This window comes from Genypterus blacodes, unplaced genomic scaffold (assembly GCF_046128005.1).
Source record: "Genypterus blacodes isolate CSIRO-AG114 ecotype Tasmania unplaced genomic scaffold, CSIRO-AGI_Gbla_v1 ptg000021l_1, whole genome shotgun sequence".
Lineage (NCBI taxonomy): Eukaryota > Metazoa > Chordata > Actinopteri > Ophidiiformes > Ophidiidae > Genypterus > Genypterus blacodes.
Window position 1 is genome coordinate 11,790,001 of NW_027466834.1, and position 15,015 is coordinate 11,805,015.

Here is a 15,015-nt window from a genome sequence, read left to right on the forward strand (position 1 = left end):
TGCACCTTCCATGGCGCTAGTTACCACGGTGATGGAAGGTACAAGAGAAAAGGGACAGAAACTAAACCTTTTAACATTCAGGCTTTATTCATAACCACCAGAAAATATCAAAGTGGATAAAAATGCTGCTATTTTTTGTCGTTGTCATTGTCATGCTAAGATCAGGTCACACTCATGCCTCTTTCTGTAATGGTAAAGAGCATACAGTACATGGAATCATACAATGTAAGACTTTGTTATCCTCTTTGGTGGAAAAAGGCCAAATCAAATTAAGCAACTTCTCTAATGCAACTTACATGACGTTGGAGAATAAAACAATAAGCTCTAGATTTAGTTTGGCAGGTATATTCATGCAGCTATGTTCACTCATTCATAAACGGCCCTCTGTCTCTCTCTCTCTCTCTCTCTCTCTCTCTCTCTCTCTCTCTCTCTCTCTGCCTCTCTCTCTCTCTCTCTCTCTCTGCCTCTCTGCCCCTCCCCAGGCTCAGCAAAGTGCTGAAACAGTTAACAACCGTTTAATGTCAAGCTGATCTAATCAAAGTCACAAGAAGGGAGAAGCGAAGTGCACAATTCCACTTTCAGTATGTCAGAAAATCACGCATGACGTGTTTGGATGGAGGAAGTATCACAGTGTGCGTATGTGTATGTGTGAAACCCTGGCGACTGACAACAACAGGAAAGCAAGGTTCACACAAAGCTCAGAAGTTTTCGAGTATGATTAGGTGAAATCATCTTCCCTCTTCATCCTCACGTTGCTATTAACTCTGCAGTTTGCTGGAGCTGTTAGAGAGCAGCTGAGCAGTGCCCTTCCAAATATCAGCTACACAGATTCTGACATGTCCTCTGCTTTTCCTGTCACACACTGACATTTGCTTTGCCAATTGCTGCCCGCCGATCTTGTTATGGGTCGCAGCTGGATAAGGGAGTCGCCAGACGCAGGAATCCGATTTTGTTCCTGCAGAGGTTTTGATGAGCTGTGTGTGCAGGGTCTTAAGAGATAGCGTGGTGGAGGGCGGGGGGGAGAGGAAGAGTAGAGGGGAGGCGTGTAGGTCACGCTCTCAGACACGCGGCGTGGTGTGGTGATGGAGGCAGTTGCTATGGAGACGTGGGCGAGAGAGTGCATTATTGTGGTGCTGGTATTTGGACGTCCTTCAGATATGTTGTGTGATTCAGGCTGCAGACGTGAAAACAAACAAATTCTCTTCCTCTTTTCACAACCTAGACCGTCACTGCCTGGAGGAATCGCTTCACTAACAAAAAGTGAAGGGTGAGGGTCGGGATTCGCCCACATTTGCTCCCCCCCTCTCTCTCCCTCCCCAAGCCACTCCCAGGGCTTCATCAAAGCTTGGCACCAAACATTTCTCCACTCCCAGTCTGAAGGCTTTCAAATGAAACACGTATCAAAAGGCCTCTCACACACTCGGAAATCGATTTCTTGGTCTTATGAACGATTTTCGTCTTTTTGGACGTTTTCTTCTTCTTCCACAACACACTTTGAAAGTGAATACTCCGTTCTTGCGAAAGAGGTTAAATATTGATCACAGATGAATCATTATTTCAGCGAATTTGCAACATAGAAGACAGCTCACAGCTTCATCATTCCATAATGAGTCATTTCATCCGTCCCGTTTCCTTTTGTTTGGTCTCTCATGCACAGACACAAACCTCCCTCGGGGAACCGGCTTTGTGAATGAATCAACAGGGTTTGTGAGAGACTTGCTCCTGTCCACAATATCTCACGCTCAAGTTTGTTCAGCCATTGTTGTCTGGATTTCCTCTGGTCACCCCATGTTCCCTAGCTACCATCACGTCTCTGCTGAATCATGCTGTGTACTAAAATAGCAAAATTATTATTAGTTATTACTTATGGTAAAACCACTTCCTCTTACTGCTAATGTCACCTTTTTCTTTCTCAACCTTTTCTCTAAAAAAACTTCAATTATGTGCCCAGCCCTAATGCTCCCTGTTTCAGCATTTCAGAAAGGAAGAGCATGTAAATCAGCCAGGCTGCAAGAACCGAGCAGCATCTGCGAACATCTCACCAGTGAAATTATACAGGGGAAGTGGTGGTGGTGGGGGGGGGGTTTAGCTTTACCGTGCTGCGCTGTGGGTACGAGACAGAGCATGAGGCAGAGGATGACACAGGACATTCCAGCTGGCTGTACTGTAGCCTGTGACACTCGCTGTCCAAACACGCCCACACCGCTCTCGCAGCACCCAAACACAAGTGAGAGTCTGGCTTTGTTATGATTGCACAAAGCCTTTGGTCTTTTAGAAGCGAACCCCGTCAGGCTCCCATGACGCCGGCTTAGCTCATTCAGCCTGAGACGCTGTTGCTGCTGCTGCATTAACTGAGCATAGGGTGAGCTGGGGCGAGGCTATCAGCTACTCCTGACAACACCCCACTCCTACTCAGTGACCCCCCTCATACACACACACACACACACACACACACACACACACCCTAGAGAAGGCATGAACACAGATATGTCAAATTTTAATTGGTTGAACACCTTGGTTTGTTCCAATTGTAGCAGACAGAATGCCGGAAGAGTAGTCGTTTCAGGAACAACATCCCATCTAATAAATCCCCTAAGAGCCGGCAGCTTCACAGGAGCAGAGGTTGTTAAGGATCCATGCTGGGTTTTCACACAGAGTACGTTTCTTCTGTACGTATATGGACTTCTCGCAACCGCTTCCATTCACATTCCAGCTGCCGTTCAGCCAGAGCGGAAAATGCACGTTGACTAGCAGGAATGCTGAAGAGTTGCCATTTGTCAGCCGGGCCAGTACCGCAAGGATTCCCAGCCACAAGAGCCTCTGATGAGAGTGTGCTGCATGTGTGTGTTCTCACTGAGTAACCAGCATGGAAATTTTTACTGGCTGAGTGTATTGTCTGAGTCAGCAGTCTCATGCTTAATTTCAGGTTAGGTCATGGCTAGCATACAGTTGTCCACCGCTACTGGTACATATTTGGTACAGATAGCCAAAGAAAAAGGCCTTAAATTAAATTCAGTCCAGTCTTCAGGTCCCAGATAGATGACTTTTTACTTTTGATTTCACTTACAGTGTCTTAATCAAGACAAGTTTCTTCCTATCTGCTTTGGAAATCGTACCCAGCAGATGGAAATGTTATCTTTTGACGAACACCTGCGTGAATTCAAACTCACCGCCCCCCCTCCCTCATAGAAATACGATCCAGTCCCTCATAGGTTCACACAAGCTTAAGAATGAATAGCTGCGTTCATGTCATGTAAACACGTTTGTTTGAGACCAATACGTGTTCTCCTGGTTTTTGACGAGCCGATATGAACCTGTGTGTGCGTTTAGCTGCTCAAATGGACATTAATCACTCACAGCGAATGTTACACATTGACCCACCTATTCAGCGCTAGATCAGCTTGTCTTTGCAGTTTGTGTCAATGTTGTTTCTCCAGAGAGAGAAACTGGGACATCCATTGTTCCACCAGTGAAACTAACTCAGGCTGGATAATCATTTCTCTTCTGGGTCTTTTCTTGCCTTTGTTTTTCCACCTTTCCTCCCCTCCTTCAGCCCTTTTGCTTTCATAATCTACCTGCGCCTTTAAATTACTTGGCCGCGTGTTGATAGCGTCTTTAGGCAGTCGCCATGGCAACAGCTACAACTGGCAGGAGATTGTATCTCTGGGGAAATAATTGAGAGGATGTGTGATGGTTTTTTGATGTCTTGCGCTTCCTGATCAACTTTTTTGCAGAAAACAATCTGCTGAATGTTTAATCTGAAAAACAATGGCATGACATCATCGAAATACCCTACAGGAAGATCAAGGACATCAGACGGATAGGCTGAAGAATTCAGTGTTACATCTTAACATTATCTAGTGTGTTCTTTGTGCCTGTCAGTCTCTCTGTTTTCAAGGCCTCTTGAAGCCACTTGATCCAAGAATCTAAGAAAGTATTGGGTCAAGTATCTTTCATTCCCTGCATGTCATTTTGTAGCCTTGTTTATAGATTATTCGCTGTGTGCTGACGATGACAGCGGAGCCTTGTTGGTGTCCAACTCTGCGTTTATTCACACTTCTTGTGTTTCACGGCTGGAACGAGTTTGTCAGGTGACGCAGCAGATCTGCCTTGTTGTTGTTGTTGTGTAGGGATGACGGTAATATAGCTTAGTGCACATGACAATAAAGTCACATGTGGGTTGTCTCCTTTGGCAGTGATTGCTTTGGATTTTCCCTTTCCCTGCAAGTGTTTCAAGAAGCAGTAGAGGTGAACTGCATATATGTATATTATCTGAAATGCGATCTGTAACTGAACAAGAAGGGCGATTGTTTGAGTACATACCTCCGCCAAAGCCAAATAACCCCCTCCCCCTTCTCTCTCTCTCTCTCCTGGCTCCAGATGGGAAAGCAAAGTAGTTTTCCGTTTCATCCTTGTGCCACGCCCTACCCTTCCAACAAGTTTGGTCAAAATTGGTTTTGAACGCTCTTTGTCACACTGCCAATGATCACAAATTAACCAATAGGCAGAAGTGTAAACAGAACCGCTTTGGCATTGGAACACAGAAGCCACAACGCCAAACTGTCACTATTTAACAGTCCAGAAATGAGTTCAGGTCCACTTCTTTTCTCTATTTCTATACTATTTCTATACTTTCCTGATTTGCTGGAGGGAACATCTAAAAATGTTACTGTAACAAAAAGTCCATAGAATAAAGTTTGTTGACTGCTGTTCCAGATGACATCATGGATTTGACTTGGTATATTGGTGATGTGTCTGTAACTTCAGGCTGTTTCTCCTCTGCTGACCTTGTTCTAAATTTATTCCACCCACATATAAAACATATAGAAAACAAATAATGAAAATACTGTGATTGGATTTGTTGATTGTAAGGAATAGGGCAGCGTAGATCCGGCCACAGGGCTCGGTCACGTCCGCTAACTCAAGTGCTTTTCCCATGACTCCAGTTAATTGCTGAGCTTCAGACAATCTTCCTGCTTGTTTGGCGGGGACGTCACAGGATTACAGGCAGCCAGTCATGGTTTTTTATCACACTTATTTATTGGAGATATTATGCAATCACATGCAAACACCACGGGGTATGTTGCCGGGGAGATTCCAGAAACCGGAGATGACTCGCTGTCCCCGTCCTGCAGCTGCTGAAGAGAAAACATTGTACCGGAAGGAAGAGTAGAGCCACATTTCTCCTGATGGCAGCGGGAAATACTGCAGCTGTTTGTGACACTACAGATGCAGTCAAGCATGCTTCTATATTTGGGGCTCATTGGCTTGAAGTGTATAGTGGAACAAAGTTTGATGGTCATCGTTCTGTCATACCTGAATGGAAATCACTTTAGAGGTGCTTTGGTTATTGGTGAACATACTGCAAATGCCCATTCATGCAATCAAGGCAGGTGCGAAAGACGGCAAAGTTCAGATTTTCATTTCAGGGTTTCTCATTCGTAGAAATGAAACCGTGAGGTGTGTCTGTGAAATTGATATCCTTTTCAATCAGTGACACAGTATCACACTGAGACGTACAGCAGCAGGAGTGAAGGCGAGAGACAGCCAGTGAGCGGAGACAAGAAAATCAGATGAATTGAAAAGGGAGTGAGGACGGAACAAAAGAGCAGATGGGCTCTCAGAAACTGTTGCTGTCAGCCACGTGAAAAGAGGAAGACGGGGACCGAAAGATGGAGGGAGGGAGGGAGGGAGGGGAGGGGAGGGAGGGAAGGAGATAGAAGAGGATAAGCAGCCAGACAGTGGGAGAGATCACCTTCTTGCTCATTAGGGAGGCGTCAGAGGCAGTCAGAGACAGGAAGAGAGGAGAGAGAGCGAGAGCAGAGCAGAGCAGAGCAGAGCAGAGGAGAAAGAAAATAGAGAGACTGCATGAGGTGGTTTGGGAGGGGAGGTGGGAGGTCGCAAGTGTGGGAGAGGCAGAAGGGTGTGTGCTCGTATGAACCACCCTCTTCCCCTTCTGCGTGTGTGTGCCACTAGCCTCTGTGTCTCTCTAACGGCGCAGAATAGAAAAGTTGGGCAAAGTCTGAGTCGCCTCCATCGGCTCCCAGACACACACACAGCAACTCCCCTCACAGTGCCAGGCTTTGTCTCTTTTTACTGCCCTCTCTCTATCTCTCTCTCTCTCGCTCTCTCTTACACACACACACACACACACACACACCGAACTCTCACTCTCACACACGCACACGCACACATCCACACAAGCACACACACACACCACTCATCACTCCTGGCAGAGAGAAGACAGGAAAGCTGTTACACACCTTTACTCCCCGGCTTCTCCTTCAGCCATCGGCAGACGCTTTTTGCTCCAGGATGTGGACTCTGATCCTGGTGGTCACCTTTGGATTACTGGCCTCCTCCAAGTCTCAACAAAGTCAAGGTGAGGCTGCTGCGCCTTTACTCATTGGACAGCTCTTTGTTTGGAGATTTTTTCCCCCTTTATTCTGCTTTAATTGTGCCTGGCTGGCTTAGGTGGGGGGGCATACTCCTTCGTTGCCAGATTGTAGGATCAGGCGATATTGCTTTTTTTACCCCCTCGGACCTTGGAGTTGAGCCCCTTTTTTTTCTGAGAATGTAAGTCAGCGTGTTCATAAAGGGAACTAGCCGCTGCCTCTTGTAGAATGGATGAGTGGATGCCGGCAAAAGGAGCGAACGCACGCTACACCAGCACAGACGTGCTTATGTCTGGCAGTCTGAGACTCCTGACAGACACAAAGGAGACAGGCGCTCACGCTCACTCTGTGTCTCACACACATACTCACGCTGGGGAAGTGAACCTAATTTATCAGGCTGTTAATGTGGCCGGTCTCCGCTCTCGAGGGATTGATCCTTATTTTCATTAATAGGCAAAAAATAGAATGTAGATTGTGTTTTTGCTATTGCTCCAGCTGCAGTCTGTGCTGTCATGCTCGCCGCCTGTACTCTGTAACACAGGGGTTATCATGCCCCCCCTCCCCGTCTCCTCTCTTTGTCTTTGTCTTCTCTCACGTGTGTGTTTCTGTGTAAGATTTTGATTGGATTTGTCGCTCCGAGCGTTGAATCTCGGGAGGTAAGGATGGTACTGAATCAAACAGGTCTGCGGTTCATTTGGCTTGTTCCTTTACAAGGTGGAGGGTGTGTGATGTGTGTGTATCTGTGTGTGTGTGTGTGTGTGTCTGTGCCGGTTGTTCACAAAGACTCCCTCTGGCACTGCGCCAAAGAACAATCAGCATCAAGCTATAAATTTGCCAAGTATTTAAAGGCAGACAAGAGACTACCTAGACAGCTTGTGTGTGTGCTGTATGAGTAAAGAGGGGGTGTATCCACTTTCCCCTCTGTGTTTCAACACGTGTTCGCCCCCTGGTTTCACTTCCCGCTTCTCAGTATGCTGAAGTTGTGTGTCTTTGTGTGAGTGAGTGTGTGTGTGTGTGTCTGGATGCTGAAATGAATTGGGTGTCTGGTAAGCTTCAGTCCAGCCGTGGTGACTGTACTCAGCCTGAAGCTCTCACCGATGTTTATGTACATAGAAGATGAGATTTACAGTCTGTTCCTCATAAATGTGTGCGTCTGCAAACAACTGCGATTGCTGATGGGCAGGATTTAGGTGTTTGAGTGCAGCAGTTGCTTCAATTCATTCCACCTATTTAGATTCATCTGCATAAGTGTGTGACTCCTGCAGGCAAACTAATGAAAAGCCGAGCAGTAGTTTGTCAAATCCATTACTGCCTTGGAATAGTTTTCATTCTAAAGAAGAGTGAAGAGGATGATGATCTATCTGTGGAAGAACTCACAGACGCAGAGAACGCAGGTGTAAATGGCAGCATGAGGGGAAAAAAAGTCCATCCAAACTTCTCGTTCAACCAGACAGGAATTCCCAGCGGAGTTTATCTGTTGATCACAAAGCTTAAATATGCAGAATCAGCAGACACACAGGAACATTGGACTTCCTGCAGCAGATGTGTCTGTGTTCGCGTCCCTGGCGTAACGTCCCATCTCGCCCTGCGCCCGTGTCTGGTTTCAAGGTGAGGGGTGGTCGGGAGAGGGGGGGGAGCAGGGCCGTGACAAAGAGGGCTTGTGCCTGTGAGCACCCTCTCCTGCCACCTGAGACTCTCCCAACACGTGTTTGCAGATACAAACCAACCGCCAGAGGCTGAATGGTCCCGCACCAGTATGATGGTGTGACTCCACCTTCCTCTCATTTCATTCTTCTACTCCGAAATCCACCAATCTGGATTTGAGCTCATGTTAAATGGCTTCCTTCTTTGTGTGATTTTACGACGGGCATTTTCATGCTTCCTAGCTGTACTTCCTCCCCGTGGCTTTCCATCCTCATGTACACTCAAGTCTTTGTGTCTCAGGGAAACTAACAAACTCAAGTTCAAATCCATGTTCCTTCTTTTAAGTACAGAATTGTGGAACTTCAAAGCTGTTCTAATCTACCTTCAATTTCTAAAATCCTTTCACCCCCTCAATTTCTGACTTCTAAGTACTCCGACTGTCATTTCAATATGTGCTTGAAAAGAGTGTTTCTGGTCAGGGTTCATCCGTACAAGGTTTGGTTTCTGTAAATCCTTTTTAATGAAGGTTAACATTCTTTATGCAAAAAATGGCTCCTGCTCTGTCAGAGGCAGAGCAAGGCTATGGTTCAATGTGTCACAAGAGAGGCGGTGAGTGTGAAGAGGGGACGTTTAGAGGAAAGAGTCCTTCATGTGACCTTCATCTGCAATGACTGTGTGTGTGTGGGGGGGTGTGTGTTAGCACTGACTCTCATGTTTCACCTGTCCCACTGGCCTGTGGACCGTTGTTGTGACCAGTGAAGGGAAAGACGTGGCACACCTGCTGACAGCGTGCATTCTGTCATGCATACACACACACAAACACACACACACACACACACACACACACACACACACACACACACACACACACACACACACACACACACACACACACACACACACACACACACACACACACAGAGAGGTGTGATTACACGGGATATAGGAGAATTGTGGGAGCGATGGCATTGCAAGGTCTCTCTCTCTCTCTCTCTCTCTCTCTCTCTCTCTCTCTCTCTCTCTCTCTCTCCCTCTCTCTATCTCTGTGGGTGTTACACTAGTTACTCTGGAGTTTTGTATGATGTCTTGCAGATTCATGTCTTCAAGTGTGTTACTACATTGTGGCATCTCAATAGGCTGCTGTCAAAACAAAAACTTGTTAGGAAAGTGTGTTTGTGTGTGTGTATCTATGATCCGTGTGTCTCCACCTGCCTGTAGGGAGTAATTTGTTCTTTATCGGAAGCATAGAAAAGGCAAAAACAGCGTAATGAGAGAAAATGGGAGGGAGGGAGGAGAGAGAGAGAGAGAGAGAGAGAGAGAGAGAGAGAGAGAGAGAGAGAGAGAGAGAGAAGAGAGAGAGAGAGAGAGAGAGAGAGAGAGAGAGAGAGAAGAGAGAGAGGAGAGAGAGAGAGAGAGAGAGAGAGAGAGAGAGAAAGAGAAGAGAGAGAGAGAGAGAGAGAGAGAGAGAGAGAGAGAGGGAGAGAGAGAGAGAGAGAGAGAGAACTACTCGAGCAGCTGGAGGCTTTGGCTGAGGCGCTGTGTTGGAGCCCCCTTTCTTCCAGGTTCTGCGCACCCAGATTTTGCAGTCTCCTTGGTTTCAAGTCCATTAGGTGACAATGGGGCCTTTGGTAGAGTCAGTGCCTTGGCATGGGCGTCTTCTGGAGTGTATAAAGACAACCACGACCATCTGCATACTAATGCAAACGCCTCTGATTCATGTCAGACCCTTTTTTAAGCCCGCTGATTGTAAGCTGTGCTCACTTTGATCTCTCTGGGCAGGTTTGCAAGGCCAGAAGAGTTTTTTTTCTTTTTCACCACTTTACTCTCAGGGACACTGAGCCATGTGGCAGCATGTGCCTGAAGATCTGTCAGGTGTGTGTGTGTATGTGTGTGTGAGAGAGAGATAGAGAGTGAGAGAGAGAGAGAAGGAAAGAAGTGAAACTGCTCACAAAACAAGTCTTGGCTCTGCCTCTTGTTGTCCAACTGCCACTAGCAGCAGCGAGCTCAGCTTCCTGCTGTTGCTGGTACTCTGTTACTCATAACAGCCAGTGGAAAAAGAAAAAGAAGCCAGGGGACTTTCGTGATGTCTACGCCTTCACCAGTCTGGTTTCTACACTACACAACACATCCATCTTTAAAAATGAAAATGTTTAAAATAAAGCTTATGGCTGAATCGACACAAATCCTGTTAAGTTAGTTTCTTACAATTTCTCAGTAGGCTGTGAAAAACTCGAATTTAATTGGGAGAGCTGCAACATCCATGATCAGTCTTGTTTTCGGTGATTCATTTGCCCTTGATTTAAGATAAGCCTGTAGCTTATTACTTAAACCAATCTGAATGAATCAGGCATATTTATTCCATGATAGACAGTTACATCTGAACGTATTGTATGACATCATAAAGTAAAGGTGCTGCATCTATCCACCACCCCCTATTGTTAAGTGGTGTTATTAGTGTAAAGGATCAGGTTAAACAGGTTTTTCTCCATTGTGTGAAGGGAATCATGGGCCTGGAGGTTGAACATAAAAGAAGAAAAGTCTAATGAGGATTTAATTTTAGTGCTTGTGATTTGAGTTGATGAGGTCCGTGTGGAATCCAGTCTTTGCTGTGTTATTTTGTCCAAACTTCATTGCATTTCTGCTCTGGATGTGAAGCAGAGGGACATTGCTTTGTAGCTCCATGACCTTCTGCTGTTAACTGTGATCTTTGCAACCCTCTGGCTTTCCAAATGGCAGAACGACTGCTTTGGTTCTCCCATCAGGTGTATAAAGTAAACACCATGGGACCTGCGGCTTCACATTGAGCTCTGAGAGGTTTCTCGGTCGTGTCCACCACAAAGGCTAAATCACACATCCGCTTGAGTGAACACGTTTCCTCGCCTCAGACATCGCACCTCTCAACAATAAACCAGATCCCAGTGCTCAGGACACTTTAACTTTTCCACCTTGGGTTTGTTCATGGCCAAAGTAAAGTTTCTCAAACGGTTGTCAGTGCCATGCACAGCCCCCAAAGACAATATTGTGCGTGCTGCTATGGTTCTTTGAGACAAACCAACATTCTGGTACAGTTTGTCTCTGCCTGATGCCAGTCAAGAGGCAATCTTTTAAAAACGTCTCCTTCTGAATGAGGTTATAGTTTCATTATGATATTTCCCATCAAGGCAAACTAAAAGATTTGTACGCGACATTTCCCTTAATGTGAATGAGACATTTTGGAAATTGCTTCAATGTCGACATTCGACTGATATTTTCCAGGAGAGTGCACTTTCCTTTGTCTCTGAGAGAAGGCAGCATGGAGACATCACTATGGAGACTGAGACAGAAGTAGATGTAGGTCTCAGAGGGCTGTGTTTGTCCCTGGTTAATATCATGAGACCTCTTCCCAGAACTCTGCCTCTTTCACTCTCAGTGCACACACTCACCTGCTCAAATCTGGAATTGAAAGCCACTCAAAATTCCATCCATTTGATCACTTCATTTGTGTGTGTGTGTGTGGATGTGTGTGTGGATGTGTGTGTAGATGCAGCGGTCTCTCTTCTCTTCTCTTATGCTGCCTGGTCCTTTGGTTTTCCAAATGCTAGACCTGATTTGGATGTTTGTTTTCATTTCAGTCTGGGAACACCATTTTGTTGAAAGCTCGCTTTGACTTGAGAAAATGTAAGCAAATGCGAGCGATCAATCACATTATTATTTAAAGCATCTAATGATCTTATGAAGCTCTGCTAGAATCAAACATTGGTTGAAATAATGAAAGCTCGTAGCACTTAGTGCCACTGTTTGGCACTAAGTGGCCCTGCAGACAGAGATACTTTCAGGTCTCATGTTGACGGTGTGTATTCGTTTGCCAGGCATTTGCATGTGTGTCTGTGCGTATGTATACACACCTCAGCCCATCCTCTTTTGTCTTGGGATGTCTACATCTGACATATACGTGTGTTTGTACACATTAGCTGGAGATACAGTGTATAATACAAAATACAGTGAAACAAAGCTTCACCAGGCCTGAATGCCATTCTAGTGTGATTCTTGATCATTTCTGTTTCTATTCTATCCCTGCTGGTTTCATACTTGGTGTCTATATCATCTATATATCATATATCATTCCATCATTGGATTTTGTTCTTTGCTTAACTGGAATAATTTCTCATCTCAACCCAAAATATTCAGTTTGCCTCTGAGTTGCTAAGTTACTGCATCTCCATAATCGAATCTGCAGATTTATTGATCGCTCTCATAACTGCAGCAAATGTTTGCAGCACTGTGGCTCCTTGTCACAGCCAGAAAATGATATGGAATTTAAATTCTAGTTATTTTTTTAGTAGAAGCCATAAACAATGACTCCAGCAGGCACAGGCTGTCTAACCTGCAGGCGTCTGCCACCCACATAATCTGACCTGAAATGAAACCTGTGTAACTAAACCTGCCTTTTTTTCTGGCTTGTCTTTGCCCACAGTGATGTCTCGGAGCTGCAGCCATGCTGGAGTGTTTCTGGTTGAGGGAGAGGACCGCTACACCTTGAGCTTTGACATGGCTCAAAAGCTCTGTGTGGACCTGAAGAGCACTCTGGCAAGTGAGGAGCAACTCAAGACGGCCTACTCCATAAACATGGAAACCTGCAGGTGAAATCATCAGCTTTTGTCCAATTCATGTCATGTGAATTAAAACAATAGCAGCAGAAGGTGCAACACAGTGTGCCGGCAACATAAATCTAATATAAGCAAAAAGGACCAGAGACAACAAGGATGATAACATCAAGAGGAGGCATAGATGGATTTGGAGTGATACATGCATTTGTGTACCCGTGCATGCTTGTCTATGATAGGTCTAATATTGGATTATTATCATATCATATTTGATGATATGATTATGGGAGATAAGAATGAAGAGATAAAGGGATCAATTCCTCCCCTGGTCAACATGTGGGAGTCAGAGGTGCAGCTGTTTCAGGTCAGGTCAGTCTGTGCCATGGATTCATGGCCCAGCAGCCAGGGAACACAGTGCCAACATGGATCAGGGTGAATTTAAAAAGGGTAATAGGAAGAAGATTAGTTTTAAAAAGGCACATTTCAAGTCAGTCTAAGTCAAAGAATCCCAGAGCTGAGAAGTTTAATAACTCTTTAAGACAACACACACATTTTAAGACAACTCAAAATATTCTGCATATTCTGTCCAATTTATGTTTGAAATGTATGTAATACATGTTTTCTTCCAATAATCTACTGAAATACATTTAAAGGTCACCATGAATAAGTGGACATGGTCTCCAGGTGTGGTTTGGTAATTGAATTGTTAATTAGTATAGTGTCTATGCATTCACAACAACAATGCTACTGTTGTATTGTTGTATCCGGTCTTTGCATGGATTAGCCTGATATTGTCCTCACTCCTCCCAATGTAGAGGCGTCAGAGTTTCACTGCAAACAATTTAACAGGCGCTTTTAATGCATCTTATAAAAAGTGGAATGCTTTGTCTAAAACCCCTTCAGTTATGGGTGTGTGTACAATTTCATGCCAAATACATTTGAATGCCAGATTGTAAAATAAAGGAAATGCACAGATCTTGTTTACTATAATTGCCTTGAGAATATTGTTTCTAATAATGGTATTGTGTCCATTGTGTCCATCTAGGAGAGGCTGGATCAGTGACCAGAGTCTTGCTATCATGCGACACACTCACCATGAAAACTGTGAAAACAACCAGACTGGCTTTTTCACTCATCCACCTGCGATTCACGAACTCTCTGATGCCTACTGTTTCGATAAAGAAGGTGACTACACGCACAATAAACACACCCGTACACACAGGAGACGAGTCCTAATCTTTCATTGGCAGTTTTCAATTTGTACAATGTGTAAAATGTCATGCATGGCAACGACTTGATGTTATTTCCTGTTGTTATTTCCTTCCTCTCCTTGTCCATGTGGTAGCTGGGCCAGGGGTGAACTGTGTCGAAAGAATAGCCGGAGCTGCATCAGGTACGTATGTGCTGCATGTACACTCATGCTTACAAATCTGCCACTGAAAATAGAGATTAAAACTGATGAATCAATTTGAATCTCTATTTTCAACCTTATCCTGTCAAGATCAGTGAAATCAGCCTTTGATTTATTATTTATTACGGGGTGAAGCATATATTTTAAGTGTTCACCTGTGAATGTTTGCTTGGTTGTGAGCAGCGTTACTCCCTTTTACTTCCCTTCTAGATATGTTAATTGATTTCTTCAAAAGGAATACATCAATCAATCAGTGTAATAAATCAGATTTATTTGTCCAGTTACATTATGATCAATAGCTGCAATTTGGTCTGGATCTATAGAAGGATCCTGACCTTGTGAGCTAAAATACTGTACATGTTTTGTCAGGTGAGGACATTTATGGAATTACTATACATGAACAATTACGGGCTATAAACATACAACAACCACTGTGAATGGGTTTTGACATAGTTAATCATATTTTATCAAGGCTTGTTCCGCCTTGGTGTAGGGACTGTATGTGATAGAATTGACAGGAAACAAACTAACCACTAAACAAACACTGTTCTCACACTTGATGTAATGATTTTACAATTTACGACACAATCATAGACAAAGGAAACAGAATGACGCCGCCTCGGTTTAGTTAACGGGTGAGCTCATATTTCGTCAGCGTGGACCTCTCCTCAGCTTCCAGCTTTGCTATCAGGGCACTGGCACGAGACCCCTGGGTGAGGTTACTTTTTACTGTCATCTTTTGTGCTAGTGAAGGATCATTTTCCAAAACCACAGTTTGTTTTCTGTTGGTGAAAAACGGCACAACCCAGCCCACATGGAAACAATGGGGAACTTATAAAAGCCTTATTTGTGGTTATTGAGCTGAATCTTATTCTAGGGAGAGACTATTAATCATGCTTTGTGAGTACATGAATAAATACCTCTAAGGTGTAATGGGTGTAACAGCACATTGCATATAAAACGAGCTGTGTATAAAAACAGG

General features: G+C 44.6%; 1 protein-coding gene across 1 annotated transcript; it reads left to right on the forward strand.

Moving 5' to 3' along the window:
- The first annotated feature begins 5,736 nt into the window (after positions 1 to 5,736).
- Positions 5,737 to 15,009, forward strand: LOC142992008 (CD44 antigen-like). The gene is made up of 4 exons (XM_076142266.1): positions 5,737 to 6,382; positions 12,493 to 12,658; positions 13,668 to 13,807; positions 13,968 to 15,009. The coding sequence occupies exons 1-4, from the start codon at positions 6,316 to 6,318 to the stop codon at positions 14,060 to 14,062; spliced, it is 468 nt and encodes a 155-aa protein (XP_075998381.1). The 5' UTR covers positions 5,737 to 6,315; the 3' UTR covers positions 14,063 to 15,009.
- The last annotated feature ends 6 nt before the right edge of the window (positions 15,010 to 15,015 follow it).

Bases quoted from the DNA above. Each gene is read 5' to 3' on its own strand.
- LOC142992008 (XM_076142266.1), top strand. From the start codon at position 6,316: ATGTGGACTCTGATCCTGGTGGTCACCTTTGGATTACTGGCCTCCTCC. The intron at 6,383-12,492 runs GTGAGGCTGCTG...CTTTGCCCACAG, and splicing joins CAAGTCTCAACAAAGTCAAG to TGATGTCTCGGAGCTGCAGC. The intron at 13,808-13,967 runs GTGACTACACGC...TCCATGTGGTAG, and splicing joins CTACTGTTTCGATAAAGAAG to CTGGGCCAGGGGTGAACTGT.